Below are 25,182 nucleotides of genomic sequence, written 5' to 3'. Positions count from 1 at the left end.
CGTCCATGTAGAGAGCGAAATCCCACTCGGCATGTTCCTTCGCACTGGGATTCTCTAGTGGATCTCCACCAGCACTTCAACTATTCTGCGTATTTGCCCCTATTGTGGTATTGCTTTCTGTCGGTGAAATCCCACAATAAAGGGCAACAGCTTGGATTAGACGTCCTATTTCATCTGCACTGACCTTCTGCAGTCGATTTTAAGGTTTTCCTTCCATTTTTAATTTTCAGTTTCCACACCGCCAAAGATCAAATTTCGTATTCTTTGGGCCGCGGCTAACGGCGTTTATCGAAATTCACTTGGAAAATCTGGTATTTTTTCTGGTATTTTCTTAGCTCATCTGAGTACCGCGCTGAAAAACAGACCCGACGAAAAGCGTTAGCCGCGTATTTGCCTCTTGCTCACTCCTATGGTTAGCTCGCGGTTTTTGTCGATGTGAGTACTAGGCTTAAATGCCGAAATGGGTGCATCTGGCCGAATAAGAATATTTTGAAAAAATCGTTTTTGATAAAAAAGTTGCATGTTAATCATGTGAACAAAAAACGAACAAGAAACCTATTTAACATTTCGTCATTTAATCATGTAAACAAAAAATTAACAGGAATCTTATTTAACATAAGCGACATTTTGAAAATATTCTTATTCTTATTCTTCTTTACCTCTCGCAATTTCCTACAGCTGGCTAAGTTATGCATGTATTTTTCAGTAGCGCCACCTAACGCATATTTCGCAATTTCAAAAGTAAGTGCCGCCATCTAACGCATTTTGCTCAGTAATTTAAAAAGCGCCATCTATGAGTATTCCTTTAAAGTGCTTAATACAATTACAATTGGCGCCTTTCTCACTTCACCTGTGTATCGATATACTTCTTAAAATCTTGGCTTATTGTTCCATCTCTCCCATCGATAAGTGTAATCGACAGTCACCCGTCTCTAGCGAAAATTTCATGCGCCAAAAACGTAAACTAAAGGAGTTACATTGGAAATATAGCGATATCCAGGACACCCAGCTGGCCAATGCATTGCGCAACGAGGAACTGAGACCGGGGACACCAGATTTCGGGAACATCTGTAGTGCGTCCTGCGCTGAGGCAGCGTGGAAAAAGGAACTTGCACCTTGTGGGTGGTACAGAAGCGGAGGAAGAAGAAGAGCAGCATCGCTGCAGTTTAGTGGATAAACAAAAGGACAAAAACCCGGTCTAAAAGGATTTAGTCGTCAACTAAACAGGATGTCAACCAAGAGAAAGTGAAAGTGACATTTCCATTTGGCCCTGCAACAGCGATATTTTGAAAATAAGATGCAGGTGAGAAGGCAAAACCTAAACAAAACAGTCAATTGTTCCATTTATTATTGGTAAATATAGCAAATTATGTTATAATTATATGAGATTCTAGCCTACTTTTTCATTTATGATAGAGAAAATAGTAATATTGAAAAACATTGAATTATAAGTAACACACGTATAAGATTCCCGTAGAAACTCTCATCTAAATTGGGTTCATAATTGCATATATTATTTGAAACCCTTCATTTTACTGTAGTCCATACGATGATCACCGAACTATAGGATCCCTCCAACTTATTATTTAAAATAGGATATTATTGTGGATTATTGATTTAATTTTATTATTTACGAGTGAGATAACGAGACTAGGAATATAGCAAAAACTTTAAGTGTAAATATACCTTTTTTAAATTACAAAAAATCTGTAGAAATAGGGTTTTTTGTTTAGCGCGTAGATATTTCTGTCACAATCTTTTAAAGCAAGAAGCCTATTTTATTTTTATTAATCTAGGATACTTTTCTTATAATGTCTTTGGTCTAATCCAAGCAGTCTTACAAGAAATGTCAGATTTTTTGGATCTATTCTTAAAATTCCTCTGCTATTATCTGACAATTGTGAATTTGTGAAATTTTACATTTCTAATTTCTTACATCTCCTTTCTTAAAATTAAAAATGTACCAAAGCAATTCACGTATCACTACGCTAACATATCTTCGAAACCAGAGAAACAAGATGAAGGTAATTTATGAACTGGATAAATTACCATCCTTTCTAGCACATTAACAAAAATGTGCCTTCCTCTTCTAAAACTGGAATAATTAACATACATCTCTACCTTCCTCTGTCGTTTAGCAAATGGACGATCCGCCATCGCTGCCCGTGGGCACGGAGGTGAGTGCCAAGTACAAGGGCGCCTTCTGCGAGGCAAAGGTCAGCAAGGTGGTGCGCAACATCAAGGTAAAGGTGGCCTACAAGCAGGGACTGGGCTCTGGCATCGTCTCCGATGATGCCATTAAGGCCCCGACGGGACAACTGCGCGTGAGCGCCGTAGTGGAGGTGCGTCACCCGGATCGCAAGGAAATCGTCGAGGCAACCATCACCAAGATCCAGGATTGCTCGCAGTACACGGTGGTCTTCGACGATGGAGACATCACCACACTGAGGCGAACGGCTCTGTGCCTAAAGAGTGGTCGGCACTTTAACGAGAGCGAGACGCTGGATCAACTGCCTCTGACCCATCCAGAGCACTTTGGCAATCCCGTGGTGGGTGGACGAAGGGGTAGACGGCGCGGCCACCTGAACGAAGACAGCTCAGAAGACGACGAAGAAAGCGATGCCAAGGAGGTCGTCAACGAAAAGGAGGAGAACATCGGAAAGGTGGTGTGTGTAGAGACCGAGTCCAAGAAGAAAGACAAAGAGAAGTGGTTCCCCGCTTTGGTGGTGGCGCCCACAGCACAGGTAAGTCGAGTCGGTATTAAGAGTTATCACCAAGGATTGTTTATATATGAATCCCTACCAGGCCACTGTCCGCATTCGAGTAAAGGACGAGTACCTGGTGCGCTCGTTCAAGGACGGCCGCTACTACACGGTACCCAAAAAGGAGGCTACCGAGTTCACCCGCGAAGTGGCCAGTAAACAAGATGTGCCTGCTGTGCAGGCGGCCCTCGAGTTCCTGGATAGCAGCATACTTCCTGCCCACTGGGACAGGGACTCGTTGTTCGGCCTTTCAAACATCTCTAGCGATGACGAGGGCGAGATTGACTCGGACTCCTCTGACGACGAGCCGCACGAGGAGAAGGATCGCTTTGTGGCCCAGTTGTACAAGTACATGGATGACAGGGGAACACCGTTGAACAAGGTGCCCTCCATTCAAAGCCGGGACGTGGATCTGTATCGTCTCTTTCGGGCGGTGCAAAAGCGAGGAGGCTACAACCGCGTCACCTCGCAAAATCAGTGGAAGCTCATTGCCATGCGCCTGGGCTTTACGCCCTGCACAGTGAGTGTGATGAATCTGGTAAAGCAGGCATACAAAAAGTTCCTGCAGCCGTACGGCGACTTCCACCGCAAGCTGGGCTGCTCCATGCTGATGACCTCGCGCAACTCCAACCGCAGCAAGGGCAGGAGCCTGGTTAGGGCCAACTCTGTGGCGTCCCCGAAGCCCATGGAGACCACAAAGACGGAAACCATCAGCAAACTGGCTCAGCCCAATCAGACAAACGTCGTGGCTTCGACTTCGAGCAGTGCAGCAGCCGCGGCAGCATCTTCTACACCGGCCAGAGCCGTATCCACCGCATCGCAATCCGCAGCCGAGGAGTCCGGCAACACCAGCGAGTCTAGCGTGGTGGTGGAGCCACCAAAGAAACAAAGGAAGGGCTCAGCAGCTAGCAGTCAACAGGGGAAGGTCAAGAGCTTGGTGGAAAAGTACGAGGAAAAATCCACAGCAGCCCAAAACTCTTCGGCTGCCTCAGTCGCTGGAACGGGTGCCACCGGGTCATCCACAGTCACACCAGCCACATCGGGTGCACCCTCCACGCCAGCTAATGCATCATCTGCCACTTCAGGAGGTTCGTCAGCCGTTCCGAGTGCTGTTGGCAACAAAGACGCCGAATCAGATCTGCCGCTGGCCAAGATAAAGGCAGCGGCTGCGGCTGCCGCTTCCACTAGACACAGCATGGAAAAGGAGACCAACACTAGCTCGGGCAGTAGTGCCTCCGCCTCCAGCAAGGCCAATTCTGCGGAGTTGCAGCGCAGCCGTGATGCCTCACCATCGGGTAAGTGAAGGCTAAGAAAATGGACCAGGCTTAATGGAATTGTATCCAAAATATGTTTTAAGAATTCTTCAATTCTTTATTTTTTATGTGGACAATCTTCAGTTCCTATGTTTCTGAACAGAAACATTTATGTTACCCATATTTCATTAGTTTTAAGAAAACTTCCTCTTAGACTATCTTCACTTTGACCTTGTGGTAGGCATTGGCCAAAACGCCACGCAGATTCCATATGTGCTCGAACTTTTCCGGCTGCACATTGTAAGCTGAGTCAACGGCCTTGGCCCAGATCTCAACGTCCCCAGCCTTCCTTTGGGCCTCAGAAACGGGCAGACGAGCGGTCCACAGTGACCAACCGTAGTGTCTGCCATCGGGTATATCCTCCTGCTCCAGTTCGGCCACATGCCAGCTCAAACCTTCATCGTTGCTCAGGTCCACCCGCACTATCTTCCTACCGCCTCCGCTCCACGCGTATCCCCTCACCGCGATATGTCCCTCGTCGTCATCTATTTTGACCCTGGATCCTGGCTGCGGTGTACAGATGGCCGAGGTCACCGGCATGGCCTGGATGGCGTCCGACTTGCTAAAGTCTACCGTGTCCCAATCCGTGCTGGGACTGAAGCCCTTATAGTCGTTTTGCTGCCAGTGTGAGTCCGATTCCCGATCTGCCACCACAATCCGCGTCAGCCACTTGACATTGCGGGCGCCCACTGTGCCGGGAACAATTACTCGGATGGGGTAGCCATGATCTCGGCTCAGTGGTTCATCGTTCATCTCGTAGGCCAGGATGACATCTCCCCGCGGATCCAGAGCCTTGGCCAGTGGAATCGATGCTCCGTACGGGTGGGAAGTGGGATCCAGGTCGGCACCCTCGAAAATCACGTGCTTGGTCTCGTCCGGCTGCACACCCAGCTGCTTCAGAACGTCGCACAGTCGAGCTCCGGACCATTTGGCATTACCCACTGCACCGGCTCCCCATGAAAGACCTGGGGTAGGAATAAATAGAGTTTAAGTAAATAGTTAACAATTTTATCCAGACCACTCACCCTTCACCGCTTTGACTTTTGTCATCTCGGAGCGTCGATTGCCACCGCACATAATGGCCGCAGTCACCGAATACTTAGGAAGGTCCTTGATCCCCTCCAAACTCAAGGTCTTTTTCTTTTCGCCACCCTCGATCTCTAACTCGTAGTCCTCCGGACTGATTACGGGCACTGGTAGGTGGTTGCGCACATAGAATAGATCGTTGGGTGTGTAAAACTGCTCGGCCAGCAGGCCAATGGGTGGTTCTGCGTTGAAGGGTCTCTTGGAGGCTGGCTTGAGCAGGGCATGGCGCTGCGGTTCCTGCGACCAGGGCGAGCCCAACTCATCGTCAACACTGGGCACCAGTTCACCCTCCAGGTTGCCAATGCGAAAGCCTTCTAGAAGCTCTAAGACCTCCAGCGTATTGTGCTGTTGGTAGATGGCCCAAAAGGGATCTATGGCGCTGCCGGCAGCCATCAAGATTTTATCGCCACCCGGATGATTCTCGACAAAGTCTGTGACATCATAAACGCCCAGGCCGTAGGTCACCCAAATACCTTTCTCAGGACAGTTGTGCTGCTCCACTACGTCGTTCTTGTAGGTGGGCAGCTCTTCTCTGAGGGTCATGTGCCAGAGTCGAGCCAGTGCCTCCTGTTCTTCTTCGTCTGAAACCTGCTCCTCGAGCAGCACATTGTGGTTCCTGTTGGTCAACCAGTAGAAGCCCAGGGTCAAGCCACCTGCCCAAAAGCCGGCATAGAGCACTTGCTCTGCTCTACTGCCCGGGGAACTCCACTTGTAGTGCTGCTGCTGTTCCCTTTCTCCATCGCTCTCCCGATTGGTGGTCAACAGGAACCGCCGGTGATGCTGCTGGTGTCTCTGGTAGAGCAATCCCGCCCAGCTGCGCCTCAGCCAGCGCATGATTATGTAACCAAGAACCGGGAAAACACTTTGTGTGTTTGAAATAAGTCCAATCCAATCTCAAGCTTCTCCGATCTGCTTCTTGCTGCTGGGGTAAATCTGTTTTATTATTGATTTATGTGGCCTCCTGGTGATATGTCGCGTATTTGTCCAGTGGCGTCATTGGCCCCGGCAGCCTCTGCCCCCAAATCTGTGAGGGTTTATTTGATAAGCAATCTTGAATAGCGCTAATTCGGGTGTTTACCAAACGCTTGTTGACAACGGAACACACTACACTCCATACGATATTATGCACATTAGCCAACCCTGGTTCGGTTGGTTTTTATACCCTTGCGGGGAGGTACCATCATTTTGGCGAGAGTCCACATATCTAGTAGTTAATAAATTACTTTTGTATGATTTAACACTTGTAATTAACACATTCAAGAGAAGAAATTTTCAAACCAAACCAAGCCGATTTTGAAGCAACTATTCGTAAACATTTTAACAAATGTTAAAAAACACCTAAAAAATTATAGTCGTAAAATATTTTCCAGGCGATAAAATCGTCTAACTGTACTATTAAGTTGGGTAAATGGAATTCGGTTCTTTCTGTACCACTTCTTTATATATTTACTTAAATCTTACGTGGCCAAAATTGCTTGAAATTAAGAGATTTTAAAATCTTCAGATTTTGACTTGATCTTATCCAAAATTTTATACATTCGAAAAAACGTTACAAACACTAAGATACTGATTCGAAAACAAAAAATTATACAAGGTTTTAAAATATGTATAACTAGATATAAAGTAGAGTAGTAAGAGTATATAAACTACGACTTGATCTCGTGTTTTTTTTTATTTATCACGCACGAAGTACTTCGACACTGCATTAAAACATGAAAGTATCGATACAAGTATCGATATCAATAAAAGCAGTGGGCGAAGAGTAATTAACTAAAAATTTAAGTTAGTAAGGGAACCAGGTTCGCTAAAATACCCAAGTCTGTTCGAACAAAGCACTTGTTGCTTTGTTGTTCATTGATGTGTATACGATATTTGATAAGAGAAAAAACTATCTTCTTTCTCTTTCTAATTCGAGATATAATGTTTATAGAGAAGAAAAGATGTTTGGTATTTGTCTAGATATTATAGAAATAATACTTTTTACTTTGCACCCACATGTATGTTATTCGTTTACTTCTTTGGTCTTCGATAGACGGAACTGATACTGGATAGGGAAGCGATATCTTTCTAACTGGGGGAGCTTATATAAAATACATACTTTTCAATTTTAAAATATCTATTACTACATATGGATATAGTAATATTCGCACGATAATGCTTTCATGTTGTTTAGATATGTATGTATTGTCTTTTAAGGCATACTTCCTTGGGATTTTCTTTTCTGTTTAAACAAAGATGTTTAAAAAATGTTAATACTCACAATTAAATAAATTACCATTGATTGGTTCGAGGATAAAATACTTAAGAGGGTTGAGTTGTATATTTCAAATTTTAAGTTCCATAAATAAATAAGTGTATACATACATATAGCTATTAAAACTCATAAATTAAATTCAGCCCAGCTATAAAACTGACTATAACATTGTTTCTCAGTCAATTAACTAGTAACTTTCAAAAAACCAAAAAAAATATGTTCAATGCAGAATAATAAATAATTAAACCTCATTGTCTTAGAGATACACCGCTTCACAATCGGTAGGTCATGTTACCTAGATCATTTTGGCATTTAAATTACGAGAGATTTACCTTTATATAAAAAGCCTATAACTCACCAAAAATATATAATATACAAAGAACTGAAATATATGTAAATTGTCAATCAAAAATATACAAAGCTTATGATAAATAATAAATTTCTCTCTTCTTTTCCAGTCGCTGCACCGGCTCCTGCCGGCGCAGGCACGCCCGCTCCATCTGCCACCTCCCAACCGGCGTCCACCAAGAAGGAGAAGCACCAGCGGAGCAAGCAGGCGGACAAGGAAAAGGACAAGGAGGAAAAGCAACCGGGTAGCGGCAAGCGCAAGAAGGAGAAGATTAGCGTGGAGAAGATTGACACCGGCGACTTTGTGGTGGGGATCGGAGACAAGCTGAAGGTTAACTACCATGAGAAGAAGTCGCCCAGCTCGCATGGCAGCACTTACGAGGCCAAGGTTATCGAAATCAGTGTCCAACGCGGAGTGCCGATGTACCTAGTCCACTACACGGGCTGGAACAATCGCTACGATGAGTGGGTGCCGAGAGAAAGGATAGCCGAGAACCTGACCAAGGGGTCCAAGCAAAAAACTCGAACCATAAGCACCAGCAGTGCGAACAGTGGCAGTGGAGGAGGAGGAGGTGGCTCTCTTTCGGTGCAAGGCTCTCTGCCGCCGGGAGTAGCCGATAAGCTGCAAACCGGCAAGGATGGGCTCTCCAAAATGCCACCATCAGCGGGAAATTCCTCTGGACCTGGAGTTCCATCGCAGTCAGGATCTCTGGGAGGAGCCAGCTCCACTCCTTCGCTGCTGTCCACTGCAGTCAAGACCCCGACGACGGGAGGAGCGAAGCGGGGACGGGGACGCAGCGACTCCATGCCACCGCGCTCCACCACACCCTCGTCAGTGGTGGTGGCCCATTCCGCTCGCACTAAGTCGCCAGCTGCCTCCCAGACGCAACTGCAGCCACAGATGAAGAAGCGCCCGACTAGAGTTGTACCTGGTACCACCACTCCACGTCGCGTTTCAGATGCCTCGATGGCTTCCCAATCGGATTCGGACTCCGATGAGCCAGTGCGACGTCCAAAGAGACAGAGTGCCAAAGAGAAACCCCAAACGGGAAAGGCACAGCAGCCCGGAAAAGGGAGGGTGGCTAGCAGGGCTTCCTCCACGGCCCCAGCTCCCCATCCCAGCGATGACTCGGAAGAGGATGATGATGAAGAGGAGCCGGCGGCGGCAAGAGCCGCTCCCTCCAAGCAGCAGCAACCACAGGCTGCCTCTGTGCGGGGATCCCGGGCTGGAGGCAATCGTGCCATGAGCAGTGGCGCCGCTTCCGCCAAGGGACGCGACTATGATCTCAGCGAGATTCGATCGGAGCTGAAGGGATTTCAGCCGAAATTGCTAACGAACCCTGCGACCAACGAAGACCGAAAGGATATCGCAAAGCAAGAGTCTTCTGCTGAACCAGCCCTGCAAGACATCAAGAAGGAGCCCAAGCAGGAGTCCTCGGCCAAGAGCAGCTCAACGGAGCTCTCCTCCGAAACCGAGTCCTATGTGGACGAGGACTCGCAGTCCTCCGACTACCGCAAACAACCAAAGGGAGCAGGAGCAGGCAAGAAAGAGTCAATGTCCACTACCTCAAAGTCACATCACGAACCAGTGTCCAAAAGAGAGGTGGCTGTCAAAGAAGAACCCCTCAAAATCGAACCTAAAATGGAGCCCAAGGAGGAGGAAACCAAAAGCAAGCCCTTTTTATCGGGTGCGGACATCAAACCTACGGCTCTTATAGCACCAGCTAGATTCGGGAACGCATCAGCTCCCCAAGCTGCGAGCTCATCCGTACTGGGATCTTCAACGGCCAAGTACACATCGGTGATTGTAGAGAAGCACTTAACAATTGGTGGCAAGAAGTCCTCGGAACAACATGTGCCCAAAAAGCTAGATCAGGTCAAGAAACAATCTGGTGGAGCAGCTGCAACTGCCTCTAGTTCTTCTCTTTCAGGTCAGGACTTAAAGAAGTTTGCTGAACCAGTGGCAAGCTTAAAAGTGGAACTGCCAGCAGCATGTTCGCCATCGTCGTCCTCCTCTTCGTCCAGTTCCTTGTGTTCCAGCGGATCTGCGGCGAGTTCCAGTTCTGCCACTCGTTCCCTGCCGGATATGAGCAAGCTGGAGATTAGTAGTGGTACCACACCGGGGCCGACGGCGACACCAACGGCATCACAATCAGGCCAGGCCGCGCCACCCAGCTCATCAGGTGCTGCCAAGGAGTCAAAATACAGCAGCAGTGGAGGAACTGCTGCAGGATTGGGACTCAGCATACGAAAATTACTGTCCTCGGATGTGTATGAGTTCAAGGACACGGAGCCCTTCGAGTTCGAGAAGCGCATCTCCCCGATGGCCTCTGTGGGCGGAACTGTGGCTGCCGGAGCCACGGGAGTCGGAGCAGTGGTGGGTGCAGGAGCCTCGGTAATTACGTCAGTGATGCCGACAACAGGAGTCTCCGGATCTGGCGGAACACCAAGTGCCTCCACTTCAGCCGCAGTGGTGGTCAGCTCGGCGGCCAGGAAGCAAGCACTTAAAACCAGCGCAATGCTGCAGAGCTTGGAGCAGCACCAGTTGCCTCCCGCTGGACACGAGCGTAATTACAATGCAATGACGACAGCATTAACCGGACTAACAGCACCCAAGCTAAAGAAGAGAGGTTCGCCACTGAAAGAGCCAGCATTGGGCCTGGAAAAACCGAAAATGTACAAGCAAGACAAAGACCAAGTCCAGCAACCGGTGGAACAAAAGGCGCAGCAGCTAACGCCACCCACTTTAAAAGTGCTACAGCCTGTAGGACAAGTGTCTCCTTCGGCTAGCAATCCAGTGAAGATACACACGCCGTCAGGAACAGCAGCCCTAACGGTGTCAGGATCCTCTTTGAGTACGCCAACCTCATCGAGTGGCCAAGCCCTACTGTCTACCTCTTCTACACCTAGCCAACTTAATCCTCATCATGCCACACCCTTTGATGCCTTGAGGAAGTCGCCCAGTTTCAATCTTAACATCACCGCCCTAAATGAGGAATTGGCACAGACTGTCCAGGAAACCACTCGAGCGCTAACGGATGCGCTGCAGCCTCCGACAACACCTGGGCCACCGCCCATGCCATCAAGTGGGTCGATACCAGCACCAGTCACGCCAGTAATAACTCCAACGCCCACATCAGTTTTGAGCTGTCCTAGCACACCACCCATAGGAGCTAATGCAGTGCTTGCATCGCCCAAGTTGAGTACTCCACCACAGGCCACCAATGCCAACAAGCCACCTGCTCCTCATATCGTCGGCAGTCCCTTCATCGAAACCAGAAACGTGTTCGAGCTAAGCACATCCAACGAGGGCAGTGGCTACAGCTCTGGTGAGTCCAAGGATAACAAGCTGGAGAAACTGGAGAACGTAAAAATCTTGCTGGCCGGAGCAGCAGGACCCTTTGATTTGGATGCCGGAAGCTATGAGCAGAAGCCCAGCTCCATAGCGGACAAGGTGCTGAAGGCTATCAGCCAGAAAAAGGAGGAGGTAGAGAACAACAAGAGCAAGCCCCAAGTAGAACCCATTGCCGCTGCCAAGATTTCGGGGAGTGAGGAAGTGGTGCACCCCCCGCCAGCCAAACTTGAACTATGCAGCAGTGCCATTAAGCTGGATACTCTTAAGTTGCTGAGCGAACCACTCAAAATACAAACGGGTCCACTACTGGGTGAACTTTATAGACCCGGACCTGCGACCAGCAGTCCGGAAACCAAGTCCATTCTTGAATCCTCGCTTCCGGCGAAGAACAGCGAGTTGAGCGAGACAATCCAGAAACTGGAGTGTGCCATTCAACAGCGGAAGACGCCTGTGGGTGGAGCCCTGTCCCTGGCCAGCTCTACAGCAGGAACCCCGCCTGCCGCCCACACGCCGAACTCCACGGCCACCGCAGGAGCCGGTTTCTCGGACGAGTCCATGGACAGCACCGACTCCGAGCAGCGTCTGGTCATCGAGGATGTAATTGCGGAAGAGCACACCACCACCACAACGACTGGCGAGCAAAAGAGCCCGGGATCTGGGCAAGACGAGGGTCAGAATACCACGACCACTATGGTGACAGCGATTACCGTCGAAACGGAGGGCACCAGCAGCAGCACGCCTACGCCCCCGGTTTCTGCTCCCGTTAAATTGGAAGTGAGTGCCAAGGCCCTGCCCGGAATACAGGCTCCCATTCCCCTGAAGCCTACGGAGGCCAGCTCCTTTGCTGGGAAACTTGCTGCGGTGACTCGGCCTCCGCCACTAGCCAAGCTCCAACAGCAGGAAGAGGTGGGTCAGGCAAAAAACATAACCTCTTTCGGCATTCCCATTGTGCTGCCCGAGATCCCCGCCTCTGTGGTGGTAGCCACTCCGACCCTCATGGTGGCCTCCGCCATCCACCACAGTCCAGGCTCCACATCGAGCTCGCCAGTTCCTGTTCTAATATCCCCGTTCCTCAGCGCTCCAAAAGAAACAGGGGGCTTGCTGCTAAAGGCCTATACAGCAGCGGGCGGAGCAGTGACGCCAGGAGGATTACCTTCGGCCGGAAGCGTAATAGCAGCAGCCGGCGGCGGAACACCCACTGTTATTTCGAATTTCCCCCAGCAGCATCAGCAACCGGCTAGCGTCCTTCAAGCTGCGCCGGAGATCCCCGCCAGCTACATATTAGATGCGGAGATGGCTGAAGCCCCCAATAGCAGTGCCACAGTGGTGGCGCGACCTTTTGTAATGCACGCGGTGGGTAAGGAACTGTTTAATGTTGTGGCACCGGCTGCCAGTTCGCCTCTGATCAGCGATCCCCACAACGAATCCATAAATTTGCTCTGCGAGGAAACCATACCGGGCAGTCCGGCCCCCAATTACGGTGGCACTGAGCAGCTACCAGCCGCTGTGGGTTCGGCGTTGGCTATTATGGGCATAACGCCCCTTCCCCCCGATACACCGCCAGCCGGAGCTGTTGGTGCCATCCAGCAACAGCTGCAGCAACAAGTACAAGCCGGACAGCAGCAACAGTTGGCAAAGACGGTAGAGGTAATTCCCTCAGCACCCAACAGTTCGCCGGACTCGGCTAGTCAGGATGAGAGCGGCGAGGAGACCAAAAAGAGTGCAGAGCACGGACACGAGGACTCAGGCGGTTTAGAGACACTCAACAAGCGCAAGCGAACACGAAAACCGCTGCCGATGAGCGCCCAGACGACGGCTGCCGTGGCGGCTCAACTCCAATCCCTGGGCAAGAGGCGACGCCAGGTGTCTGGGATGCGCAGCCAGAAAGCCACCACCACCACAGGTAAGAAATACCTCGGCCTGGGTATGGGTATATTTTATTCGTTGGCAAGTATTTATAAGACGGGCTATAGTGTTATAGTTGTTTGTGGGCGTTAGAGTGGGCGTGGCACCCTGCTGAAACAAACTTGCGCTGCGCAGGAAGCTTAAGAATCTGCAAGCCAACTCCCAATATTCTAGCTCTTATAGTTTCTGAGATCTCAGCGATCGACTCGGCTAGTGATCCTGATCAAGAATATATGCACTTTATGGGGTCCGAAATGCTTTCTACTACCTGTTACATACTTTCCGACGAATCTAGTGTACCCTTTTACTCTATATGTAACGGGTATAAAAATAGTAAAAGCTAACAATATATTAATTAATGAATAAACTGAATATTGTACGCCTAAACCTAATTAATCGGTGTTCAAATGCCCCATTGACTCTTTCAGCGGGATCCGATACCGATGACAACTCGGATAACATAGCGCCAACCGCAGGACAACAGCAGCAACGACAGAGCGCCCGCCAGCAAATGCTTCCTCAGGGCAACGCTCAGCCACAGCAGCAACAGCAACTCCTGCAACAGCAGCAGGCGTCCCTGCAGCAGGGAATCCAAGCGGGCAATACGCCGGGAGTTCGTCCATGTCCATACAACTTCCTTGTAGAGCTGGGTGAGTACATCGCGTAGTTCTTCGTCCTAATGTGCTTCTAACATCCCCCTTTCATCTCCAGATCCTGCGCTTAGTTCGGACGAGTGCATCTCGATCCTGCGCAAACAGATCCAGGATCTGCGCAAGGCCTACAACACCATTAAGGGCGAACTAACGGTCATCGATCGCCGACGCAAGAAGCTGCGTCGCAGGGAGCGCGAGAAGAAGCAGCAGCAACTGCAGAGCCAGCAGCAGGGCAAGATCTGTGCCTAGCTCGAATGGAAGCCACATCCATCTCCATCGAACATCGAGGATACAAATGACTAAAGCTCCTGGAAAAACGAATGAATATCGTTGAAAATGGATGATTATAAAGAGTAGAAATTGTAAATCTATCTATCTATATTTTTTCCGTTTCTAGGTTTAAGCGCAAATCTTTAGATTTAAGCAAAGTTTGTGTGTATAAATACATTTCATAAGATGTATGTACTAGTAAATAACAACCCCGAATTTTTGTATTCTACTTTAGGAAAACATTGGATAAATACAATCTAGAAGAAGTATACTCGAAAAGCCCTTTGAACCCATCTTCAGTAGAACTGCTCTTGTAAATCAGCTCAACAATTTTTGATGACTCATTAAAAAAAAAAGAATGATTCGGAATTGTAAAATCATTATATTGCCAAATCAATCTGACCAAATGTATATGTTCATTTTATCTTATAACAATTTACGACCACTTAAATTTTTTAGATTGAAAATCTCATTCTCAAACTCAACTCTAAAACAAAACTAACCGGAATCCGGTTCAATAAGTTAAAGGTTACGTTTTGGTCCCATTAGTCTGAGTCAACCATCTGCAAAGGAATCTCGAACAGTTATAGTATGTGTTGTATTTATTTTCATCGAGTTCCAGAAATCTAAGAATCTTAAGAAACTGCGTATCCTCCCTCGAGGAGGATGTGGTGGCCGTTAACGAAGCTGGACTTGCTGCTCAGCAGATAGCCGGTGGCGTCCACAACCTCCTGGACCTCGCAAAACCGATTCAGCGGAATGTGGGCCAACAGCGGTCCACTCTTGGCGGGATCCGACCAGTTGTCTGCGCCCATTTTGGTCAGCACCACGGTGGGATTGACGGAGTTGACGCGGATCTTTCGCGGACCCAACTCCAAGGCAAGCGATTTTGTAAGCGAGTCTAGGGCCGCCTTCGTGGCACTGTAGGCAGTGTGCCCGCCAAAGGATCGGGACGACGCTATCGAGGACACGTTGACGATGGACGCTCCGTCTTTAAGGCGGGGCAGCAGAGACTGCGTGACATTGAACACAGCCTTAATGTTCACATCGAAGTGGCTGAAAAATAATTAACTTAATTAACTTAAAACACAAACATAAATACGAAAAACATAAACCTACTCCAAGCAGGGTATGAATTTTCTAACATTTCTATATTTGGTTCTGCCCCAAGAAAAGTTCGTTGTGCCGTTCCCGAGGTACCTCTATCAAGCTTCTACATATGATCTCAAAAGAGAACTTAAAGGTTTGCTAAAGTATTTATAATGGAAGCTAGGTAAAGTGTAAATATACGGCGAGTTTCTTTTTTAAAGGTTAAAAAAAGTAAGTTTCCAGTGACCCTTTCTCTTTATCTGGTCCTTATATTCGTTATCATAATACATTAATTGGGTGATCATGATCTTTCAAGAACTTTTCTTTGCTAAGGGAGAGCTAAATCCGATTAATGATCCACAAAAAACATAGCTGTTGGGTTTTGAACGACTTACTTTATATAATTACAATTTTTGTACATTCGTATATATCAAACCTCAAAAATTTCGGTTTTTATAAGCATACAGTATATATACAAATATATCAATATAAATTCAAAATGATAATTGTTCTTTTTCTGGATTGTTTATGCTATATTTTACTTCTCAACAGATCATTTAGTATTCTAGTAAAATATAATCGTTTTAAAAATAAGAGTTATATTTTATATTTCTACCTTTAATGAAATACCTCTGAAGAGTGATCAGACTAGTCCTAACCAACGTACATAAGTTAATAGCAGATTTCCAATTGAGAGAACTTATGGAATGTCACAGTGAAAATCTACTTTTAGCTTCCTCTATGTCGACCGAGCGGGGATCTCGAGATGCAACCCACTTACATATCGAAATCTTGTTCCGTGAGCTCCTCGAATGGCTTAATGACTGCCACACCGGCGTTGTTGACCAGTCCGTCCAGCAGACGCACATTCGCCAAGCCATCGCGCACTACCTGCCACCCGCTGAGGTCCAACTGGAGGGGCTGGATGTGTACCGGATCGAAGGCAACCAGCTCCTCGAGCTGCTCCGCCTTCCTGGCCACTGCGACAACGGTGGCTCCTGCGGAGGCCAGCTGTTTGACCAAGGCCTGGCCAATTCCGGCTCCAGCCCCGGTCACCAAGATTACCTTGCCCGCGAGATCTGCCCACATGCTGATTGCTATTTTATGTCAATATTTTTGCGTCGTGGAAAGTTCCGTCCCGAGTGTAAGAGGATAGCTGGCAGAACTAAACTGAAAATTGTGTTTACACCTTATCGGAGGCATTAATCGCCGGCCAGAGCTTTCTTCGGAGAATCCGAAACCAGAAAGCTTTGGCTCTCTGGGCTAGGGCGTTTAAGGTCGTTTCTTGATCGCAGATTTGCTACAGATCTCCCCCAGGGGTTGGCAGTGGGGTGGTCCGCGGCTTAGAGGTCCCCTGAACTGATATAAAACCGGCTATAAATAGAGCCACCGATAAGCTTAAGATGACGGACTTTACACTGATAAAACAATTGATAAGATTTCATGATTGTTTTTATGATATTCCGCATAAAATTTATCTTGAAACGCCCCTTATCACGATTGGATTGGAGAATTAAAAGGGAACGCTTTTGCAATCCAATGCATTTTCTAAACTTTAATGCGTAGACCCTATTAAAAAAATAAAATGAACACATAAGCTAAAAAAAAACAACATGAAACAAAAAATAGTATATATTTAATAGCTTGGGTATTGTTTAAAACAGGTTTACACACAAAAAAATCTATTGGTATAATTGACATGTACGTCACTAGTAATTTATGGGCAAAATAAAACAAGGGAATTTTTAAATTGCCCTTTATAAAAGTAACTTACAGCTAGTGTGGAAACATTCTGAAGACTTTAGAGAATATATGGGCCGTTCTTTTACAAACCGAACACCTTTTTTAAGTTGTCATTTTTGATTTGCCTGAAACTTTTTTTACGTATACTTTTCGGAAAATAAGTAAGCACGTGAATCAGGATTTGGCCGAAAAAAAATTATTTTTTTAGTTACAATTTTTTAAAGTTTGTAAAAAAAGCTAGTTTTCAAAAAGTACCCTCTGTTTGCAAGTCTATATCTCCATCTGTAGTTATCCGATTCATTTCTTTTTTTTTGCAAAAAAGCCTCTGAAACCTCTACTTTTTAAGTACATTTTTTTAAACACACAAAATTTTTAATTTCTTTAAAATAAAAACAAATTTTATTTTTTAAAAATTGTTTAACTATTGCCCCCACAAAAAATTTTTTTTTAAATTTTTAAATATGCCCCCATTTGTCACCTACAATCGGTTTTTTTATAGGTTGGAGCCATTTTTTGTTTTCAAGATATCGAATTTAATGTAATAAGCCCTCTGATATTTTCAGCAGCCATCTCGCTCGCTCTCATTAGAACCTTATGGCGTTTGTACTTATGAGTTATTTAACAATCTATTGATAATTTTTAAATAAAAAGGAATTATATTAAATTAAGATCAAATAAGTATTTATTTTACCAATTCTAAATTTTTAATTTAAGTTTATTTTATTTGTTTTTATAGGTTTTTTCTTAATATATTTACTACATTTATTATGTAATTATTTTAACACAAGTCGATTTTTCTTGTAATGAATAGTGCTTAGCTATAGCTAATTTTTGGGATGAGTTTATGACCAAAAAAAAGGAAGATCTAACAACAGATGAGTGCATTGTCATGCAAAATACATGAAATGAATACATGAATAAAAAATTGTAACTAACTTATTGTAACTTTTTCGGCCAAATCCTGATACACGTGTTTACTTATTTTCCGAAAAGTATACGTAGAAAAAGTTTCAGGCAAATCAAAAATGTGAAATTTTTTTTTTGCCAAATCCGTTCGGTTTGTAAAAGAACGGCCCATATGTTTTAAATAATGTCTTAACTTTTAGAGCTTGGCTTGGGACTCTAGGTGTACGAGACGCTAGACCTAGTTGGGAATTATAAGAAACACAATTTGTAAAGTTATTGTTGCATACTTTCGTGTAATAAATAGTAATTTTAAATAGTAAAGTAAAATTTTTAATAGTTGCTAAACTATCTGCTTTGTTAAATTTTACCAACCAAATTTTTTTGCGTGTAGATGCCAAAACATCACGTATTGTCTTGAACAAATTTAAAAAATGTGAGCAATATTGTACTATTTATATTATTATTATTTATTTTTATATATAAATTTAACTTTGGCACTTAAAATATCTTAAAAATATTTTCATCTGAAAATGATGGCAAACACGGCCGTGACAAACACAGCCAGTATTCTGCGATCATATTGAAATGGTTATAAGACAGAGAAGGTCAGATATTTGACTTTTTATTATAGGATGTGGAAAAGATTTTTTTTTCAAATCCTTTATGGCATAGCGAAATTTTCATCTGGCAACGCTGCAATGAAGCGACCTATCGACTTGTCTAGTTATCGATAACTGCGCACAGCCAAACAACCAGTCCACAAAACAAATGTAATTTTACCTTTGAATTAAATGAATTACTGAGTATTTTGGCAAAAATAAATGGCGCAAACGCAAGTCCCAGGTAGGTCATGACTTATCACATGTACACAGATTAACTTTAGGTCTGAAATGACATTTTAGCAGCCAAGCGCATGAAGCTGGAGAAGAAGCCGGCAAACCCCGTGGAGGAGGATGGTAAGAATGGGGACAAATGCTTATTAAAATGTGAATATGGTTCTAACGGTTCCCCATCGATAGAAACGCCATCCGTGTTCAATCCGAAGTACAGGGTGTGCCCCTATTTGGACACTATCAACCGCAACTTGCTGGACTTCGATTTCGAGAAGCTGTGCTCCATCTCGCTGACAAGGATCAATGTTTATGCGTGTCTGGTGTGCGGGAAGTACTTTCAGGGGCGTGGTACCAATACCCACGCCTACACGCACTCCGTGGGAGAGGCACATCATGTGTTTCTCAACCTGCACACGCTGCGATTCTACTGCCTGCCGGACAACTACGAGATTATCGACTCCTCGCTGGACGACATCAAGTATGTGCTGAATCCAACGTTCACTCGCCAAGAGATCAGTAAACTGGATCAACTTCAGCCGAAGCATTCACGAACCGTTGACGGAGTTCTATACCTACCCGGAGTTGTAGGTCTGAACAACATCAAGGCCAACGACTACTGCAACGTGGTGCTACATGCCCTCTCCCACGTTGGTCCACTCAGGGATTACTTTCTGCGGGAGCAGAGCTATGCGCATGTCAAGCGGCCACCTGGGGATTCCATGTTCACGCTAGTCCAGCGATTCGGGGAGCTAATGCGCAAGATGTGGAATCCGCGCAACTTTAAGGCACATGTGTCGCCACACGAGATGCTTCAAGCCGTAGTGCTGTGGTCCAGCAAACGGTTTCAGATCACCGAGCAGGGCGATCCCATCGACTTCCTGTCCTGGTTCCTGAATACCCTGCACCGCGCACTCAAAGGCAACAAACAGCCCAATTCCTCCATACTCTACAAGATCTTTCTGGGAGAGATGCAGATCTATACGCGCAAAATACCGCCAGTAGAGCTAGACGATACGGCGAAGGCGCAACTGCTGGCTACCGAGGAGTACAAAGACCAGGTGGAGCACACCAATTTCATCTACCTCACTTGCGATCTGCCGCCGCCGCCGTTGTTCACCGACGAATTCCGCGAGAATATCATACCGCAGGTGAATCTCTACCAGCTATTGGGCAAGTTTAATGGCAGCGCCGAGAAGGAGTACAAGACCTACAAGGACAACTTTATGAAGCGATTCGAGATCACCCGCCTGCCACAATTCATTATTTTGTATATCAAGCGCTTCACGAAGAACACGTTCTTCCTGGAGAAGAACCCCACCATAGTGAATTTCCCGATCAAGTGAGTGTTTCAGAGCCAAGTACCATCGTCATGCATTACACCTCTCGTTATTTTTAGGAACGTAGACTTTGGCGACATTCTGGGCATGCGACAGCGCGACAAGGATGTTAAGGACACGAAGTACAATCTGGTGGCCAATATTGTGCACGACGGTGATCCCAAGAAGGGCACCTATCGCGCCCACATTTTGCACAAGGCCAACGGCCAGTGGTACGAGATGCAGGATCTGCATGTCACCGAGATCCTGCCCCAGATGATCACGCTCACCGAGTCCTACATTCAAATCTACGAGCGCTGTGCAGACTCCTCGTGATCCCCCTGAGTGGTAGTTACTTCTAGCTGTATTTCAATCAACAAACTGAATGATCCAAAAGTAATATATGCTTTAGTCGAGTTAAGCGACTATGAGATGCCCCTAAAAAGGAGAGATGTGTATTTGTTTTAGTGGATTAATTCAAGTACTGGTAAATTAATTTAAAGTCAGAGGTATTGCCTATCAAATATTTATTTAAGCTTAAGACTTGGATAAGTTTAATCTGCAAGCCCCAGCGTCAGCTGTGCCCCATAATAGCCATACATGCGCATGCGTTGTGCCCACTCCATGACCAAGTGGGCCGATTTGGGCCACGACCAACAAAAAATCGATGGCATCGTCAGTCGTTGGGTGACAGAGTGGTCGGAAGCATGTCAGAGCAGCCTGAGAACAACAGCTACGAGCAGGAGTGCCAGCGGGCGGAACTGCTAGGTATCCAGCCACCGGATCCCGAGGAATTCGAGCGGAAGCGCCAGGCGAGATTGGAGCACGAGTTGGCCGAACAAGAGGCCGCCGAGGCGGTGGTATGTACGGCCATTTAGCCATGCGAATCTCCACTGAATCTCACTCTTCAGCTACTGGAGCAACAAGGCGAAGGCCTGGGCAATGTTGGTGGCAAGCTGGGCGAGCTTAATAGCATCCTGTCCAGCACGCAGCAGAAGCTTAATCGCTTTAAGCAAACGGCCTGTGGCAGTTTAACCAACATATTTTCTAGAGCCGGCTCGGGCTCGGTGGATCTTTCAGCGGGCATGGGGGGATCGGGAGCGATGTCCAGCCAGGAAGAGCGTCCCCCTGTCCAAGATCAGCCGCTTGCCAAGCCACCGCCCACGGCCGCCGAGGTAAGCGCCGCCAAGGCGGCCAAGCAGAAGCGTATGGACTCGCAGCTGGACAAGTTGGATGCATTGATCAACCAGGCTGACAATGCCGAGATAGCCATGAGTGAGCAGACGCAGCAGATGCGCCGCCTAGCCAAGTGAAGTGCCCCATTCAGGAGGAGCAGGTTTCAGGTGACGATCTATTGCATTTCTAAGCCCGAGATGAAACCAAAACAATCGTTTTCTTCAAGAAATGAATATATGATTCCAACTTTATTTACCCTCACTCTTCAGGTGATCTTCGTCGCCTGATTCTGGCCAGCCTTCTGTCCTCTTCTTTGTTTGGATGAACACATGAGTTTCGCTTAAAACTAAACACAAGTTGAGATTACCCAAAGCGTCTTCAATCACATTTATCGAGTGTGCAGACAGTGCGTGTCGTGACGGTTTGAAGTACTGTCTTACAGTCCCGACGCGTACTGTTCTTCCTTGCTTTCATTCCGTTGACTTTATACATATATAATTAGATATTTTATAGTTTACATCAGAGCTTCAAAAACACAGACTATTTTCGACTATTCGTTGTCCTATGTAGTTAAAAACTGAATTACAAATGTTTGACAATAATAGCGTTCTTAAAATATTTGCGTAGTTTAATCATAGTCAAAACTTTTTTCGAATTATACAAAACATCAAATATATTCTTCACACTTTTTTGTAGTATTTGTTTTCATTTGCTAAGTCACATTTTGGAAAACCTATTTTTCAGTTCTTTGAAAATTTAAAAATTGTATATTTCCATTTCCCATTGAATATTTTACTCTTCTTGCATTCTTTTCTTTACGAATTTTTTAAATGTAAATTACTCGGAAAGTCAAAGTGTAAGCAAAGGCAATAACAAGTTTTTCATGCAGGGCGTTTCGCAGCTGTAAGACGGGCCTTTTACTTCTCAGCCTTGCAGTCATGAGAATCGTTGTCTTTGTGCCAACTTTATAAAGCATAGTCCACCACTTTAAAGTTGTTTTTCAAGCTAATACTTGTTGCAAAACATTTGTTAAACTATATCAAAAATGTATGAAACGATCGAGTCAAGTAATTAAATAAAATGTTTCTCCCCAAAACAAAAATGCCCGACTTAAAAGAAATGGATTTATGGGTCAACCTTCACCGATTACTTAATATTGCTAGAGACAGGTTAACCATTGATTCTACCGCCTATGCACAACAAACAACTACAGCAAAGGATCGGAAACTTGGTTTACACATTAGCAGAGGATTTTGGATAAATTGAACTCATATTGTGCCTCAAAAGTTGGATGGAATGGAATAACCTTGATGACCAAGTTTGTTCCAAGTTAGGTAAGGTTGTTCCTGTCGCTTATGTACATCCAACAGCGAAAGCAATAAATGAGGGATTGGTTGACTTACGAGCTAAGCTGGGAATTATGAGAAGGGATGGGACACTACTTATCCTCCCATGAGGCGGACGATGACGAGGTGGACATGTTGTCGCAAGGGCGCGGCGGCGTGGGGCAGCGTTTCAGGAGCGTCCGCTTTCCAAGCGAGTGGACAGCCGCCTCCTCCGAAGCGGTGTCCGTATCCGAGTACTCGTCGTCGCTCTCGCTGGCATGTCCCGCATCCGTCTCGTACTGATCCTCCTGTTGCTTGTTGTCCAGCTGGCTTAACTGTTCGAGAAAGACATTCATGGTGGCGGCCACGCCGTCGGGCTGCTCCTCATTCTCATAGAAGAAGTACGAAAGCCGAAGCTGCTCCTCCGCGCAGTTGATGCGCCAGGCATGTGGAATCAAATTGCCGTTGAAGTCGAGTCGCTGCTGAAGTGCCAGAAACATGTCCGGCGAGATATCCATCTGGGGCAGCGACTGCTGGGTCTGCCACTTCTCCAGCAGCGGCGGATCGCCCCCGAAAACGCCGTAGTACAGCTTGCAGGCGCGGTAGCAGCGCAGACGGTTCGATTCTGGGCGGATGCGACGCAGAACCCGAAGCTGCGACTCCACGACGTGCAGGAACATGTATTGTCGCTTTCGGCTGGGCAGCGAGGTGACCAGCACCGCGCGACTGGTGCTCAAACAGAGCTGGGGCAGCGGCTGTGGCCACAGCGAATGCAGTAAGCGCTTGACCAGCTGCGTCAGCGTGGAGCTCTGGAATAAGTGGCGCTCTGGAGCAGCAGCTGGTGCTCCTGCCGGCAGCCAACACACTGCATCCGCCCAGAGACGAGCGGCGGCTCCATTGAACATGGTCTGGCCCAAGAAGCGCATACAACGCTTGCAGTACAAGTGATCCTCGCGATTGAGGATGTTTGGATTTTCCTCGCTGAAGCTTATGACCACATAGTTGAGGCCATAGAAGAGATCTGCTTCGGCGGGCACCAAACTTATTGCTTGGGACTTGCCTTCTGTCCCATGGTTGTGGCAGAAGAACTCACTGGGATCCACCACGCAGCTGGGAAACTCTCGCAACCTGCGATGGCCCTTGCCCGGCACTAGTTCCGCCCGGCAGTCACGACAGTTGATGGTAATGGCCTCGTTCTCCTGGCAGGAGAGGAGCAGCGGGGCCAGCGGCACCTCCACGGCGCCACCATCCACGGCGACCAAATCAATATGGTTGTAGTTAAAGCGAAAACTTATGTGGCTGCCACTGACCAGGAAAGTGGACAAGCAGTTTATGTTCATGCCGAATTGGTCGTGCTGTATAAGCAGCAATGCGGAGTCCTCGCAGTCGCTATCAGAGCTGGAGTCCTTTTCATTCTCCCGTTTCTCCGTCTTCTCGCTGATGTAAACATTGTAATCGCGAATGATGACGCGCGTCTCGTGGCTCCGCGAGATCAGTTGATCGAATTGCAGGAAGGCCACTCCGCTGCGCAAGTTGGGTCGAAGCTCGATGCACAGCGCCTTAATGGGCATCTTGTCCTGGCCCAAAATAAATCTCTAGCAGATCAGTAAGGCCAGGAAACAAATTGTGTAAATCTTGCAAAGCGCCAACACTGAGCGACTAGAGATGGGAGTAGGGAAGCATAGATGCTCACGTCGATGTCATCGGTGCTTTCAGAAAGTCGATAATATAGTATTCCGATAACGGTCAAGCCAGGACGGTGTCTTCGCTTAGCCGTGGCACACACAGCATATCTCAAAAAAAAGTTAAATTGTGTTTTCAATTACCATTACCTAAGAATTGCTTTGATCTCCATTAGTGCTCAGATCGGCTAAGAGTTTCACTTGAAGTGTGACCGAAGTTTCCTACTGACAAGCAGCTGGATTTGTTTTGTTGACGATTTAAAAAAGACGAATCTGCTGGTGCACAAAAATATAAATATACATGGAATGTTCAAAGGATGTTTTTATTAATGTTTATTAATAGTTTAAAGCTTCCTTCTCGTGTCGCCGATGGGAAGGATCATGACAAGTGGGACTTCGATCCCTTCATCGACTTCTTGCCGGACGTGTCCTCGCAAAGAAAGTACGTTTTGGCCAAAATAATTTAGTTAGGATGTACTAACATAAGTATCTTTTTAGTAGAAACACCAGTAATACAATCTCCGACGAGCTCTCCATTGGGCAATCGCCGGACTCCACCTCCACCAGCTACATGGCAGCTAATGCGGAGCTGGAGGACACGTCGGCTTCTATGGTAAGGAGAAAAGAGGCAGCCCGCTAAGGGACAGCTGGAGGAGCCATTACCGACCATTGCCAGGATGCTGGGCGACTTCCTGCAGCACCAGCGGAATAACGCCGTTCCCATCATCTCCCACTCCCTCAAGGCCCATGTTGGCATATTGCGAATCGGAACTGGACTGCATGTGGCGCGGAGATGATGGCAAAGCATCAGCGACACGAGAAGGAAGTTTTAAACTACTAACTAACATCAATTAAAACATCCTTTGAACATTTCATTTGTTTATGTTTTTTGTGCACCAATAGATTTGTATTTTGCAAATTGTTCCATTTTTTCACTTGTAAACAAAACATACCCAGCTGCTTAACAGTAAGACCATGCTACATGGATTGCGGGTAAATTTTGAAAACTTCGGTCACACTACAAAAAAAACAATTTTTCGTCTAGTGATACTCTTAGCCGATCTAAGTAATAGGCTTCAAACTGCTTAAAGCGAGACAAACCTGTATTAAAAAATATGACACGACAATCAAAGCCAGCTCTAATTTTCCAAATTTTCTTTCTGTTA

The 25,182-nt window shown here is 46.5% G+C and overlaps 6 protein-coding genes across 9 annotated transcripts; 3 read left to right on the top strand and 3 right to left on the bottom strand.

The window, feature by feature from the left end:
* The first annotated feature begins 917 nt into the window (after positions 1-917).
* LOC119557830 (platelet binding protein GspB) lies at positions 918-14,219 on the top strand. 2 transcript variants are annotated; one of them, XM_037870790.1, is made up of 7 exons: positions 918-1,303; positions 1,970-2,024; positions 2,139-2,744; positions 2,806-4,057; positions 7,874-13,021; positions 13,452-13,673; positions 13,735-14,219. In XM_037870790.1, exons 2-7 carry the CDS (start codon positions 2,019-2,021, stop codon positions 13,923-13,925), a joined length of 7,425 nt encoding a protein of 2,474 aa, XP_037726718.1. In that variant the 5' UTR covers positions 918-1,303; positions 1,970-2,018; the 3' UTR covers positions 13,926-14,219. The 2 variants fall into 2 exon arrangements, with proteins under 2 accessions (XP_037726718.1, XP_037726717.1); XM_037870789.1 differs by lacking the exon at positions 1,970-2,024.
* On the bottom strand, positions 4,109-6,311 carry LOC119557831 (sulfite oxidase, mitochondrial). Of its 2 annotated transcripts, XM_037870792.1 has the most exons (3): positions 6,240-6,311; positions 5,101-6,185; positions 4,109-5,040 (listed from the first exon to the last, which is right to left on the bottom strand). In XM_037870792.1, the coding sequence occupies exons 2-3, from the start codon at positions 5,993-5,995 to the stop codon at positions 4,226-4,228; spliced, it is 1,710 nt and encodes a 569-aa protein (XP_037726720.1). In that variant the 5' UTR covers positions 5,996-6,185; positions 6,240-6,311; the 3' UTR covers positions 4,109-4,225. The 2 variants fall into 2 exon arrangements, with proteins under 2 accessions (XP_037726720.1, XP_037726719.1); XM_037870791.1 differs by having other exon boundaries at positions 5,101-6,268.
* Positions 14,220-14,530: 311 nt separating the features above from the next.
* On the bottom strand, positions 14,531-16,211 carry LOC119557832 (L-xylulose reductase). The gene is made up of 2 exons (XM_037870794.1): positions 15,817-16,211; positions 14,531-15,002 (listed from the first exon to the last, which is right to left on the bottom strand). Exons 1-2 carry the CDS (start codon positions 16,122-16,124, stop codon positions 14,582-14,584), a joined length of 729 nt encoding a protein of 242 aa, XP_037726722.1. The 5' UTR covers positions 16,125-16,211; the 3' UTR covers positions 14,531-14,581.
* A 2,185-nt stretch (positions 16,212-18,396) lies between these two features.
* On the top strand, positions 18,397-20,281 carry LOC119556260 (U4/U6.U5 tri-snRNP-associated protein 2). 2 transcript variants are annotated; one of them, XM_037868304.1, is made up of 4 exons: positions 18,397-18,527; positions 18,587-18,640; positions 18,704-19,856; positions 19,914-20,281. In XM_037868304.1, exons 1-4 carry the CDS (start codon positions 18,506-18,508, stop codon positions 20,167-20,169), a joined length of 1,485 nt encoding a protein of 494 aa, XP_037724232.1. In that variant the 5' UTR covers positions 18,397-18,505; the 3' UTR covers positions 20,170-20,281. The 2 variants fall into 2 exon arrangements, with proteins under 2 accessions (XP_037724232.1, XP_037724234.1); XM_037868306.1 differs by having other exon boundaries at positions 18,433-18,527; positions 18,590-18,640.
* Positions 20,282-20,499: 218 nt separating this feature from the next.
* LOC119556262 lies at positions 20,500-22,111 on the top strand. The gene is made up of 3 exons (XM_037868308.1): positions 20,500-20,693; positions 20,745-21,176; positions 21,236-22,111. Exons 1-2 carry the CDS (start codon positions 20,541-20,543, stop codon positions 21,144-21,146), a joined length of 555 nt encoding a protein of 184 aa, XP_037724236.1. The 5' UTR covers positions 20,500-20,540; the 3' UTR covers positions 21,147-21,176; positions 21,236-22,111.
* A 161-nt stretch (positions 22,112-22,272) lies between these two features.
* On the bottom strand, positions 22,273-24,949 carry LOC119556261. Its single transcript, XM_037868307.1, has 2 exons — positions 24,863-24,949; positions 22,273-24,289 (listed from the first exon to the last, which is right to left on the bottom strand). Exon 2 carries the CDS (start codon positions 23,903-23,905, stop codon positions 22,448-22,450), a length of 1,458 nt encoding a protein of 485 aa, XP_037724235.1. The 5' UTR covers positions 23,906-24,289; positions 24,863-24,949; the 3' UTR covers positions 22,273-22,447.
* Between the last annotated feature and the right edge of the window lie 233 nt (positions 24,950-25,182).

This window comes from Drosophila subpulchrella, chromosome X (genome assembly GCF_014743375.2).
Source record: "Drosophila subpulchrella strain 33 F10 #4 breed RU33 chromosome X, RU_Dsub_v1.1 Primary Assembly, whole genome shotgun sequence".
NCBI classification, from domain to species: Eukaryota; Metazoa; Arthropoda; class Insecta; order Diptera; family Drosophilidae; genus Drosophila; species Drosophila subpulchrella.
The sequence above is the reverse complement of the archived record's forward strand: the minus strand, read 5'-3'. Positions and strand labels throughout refer to the sequence as shown.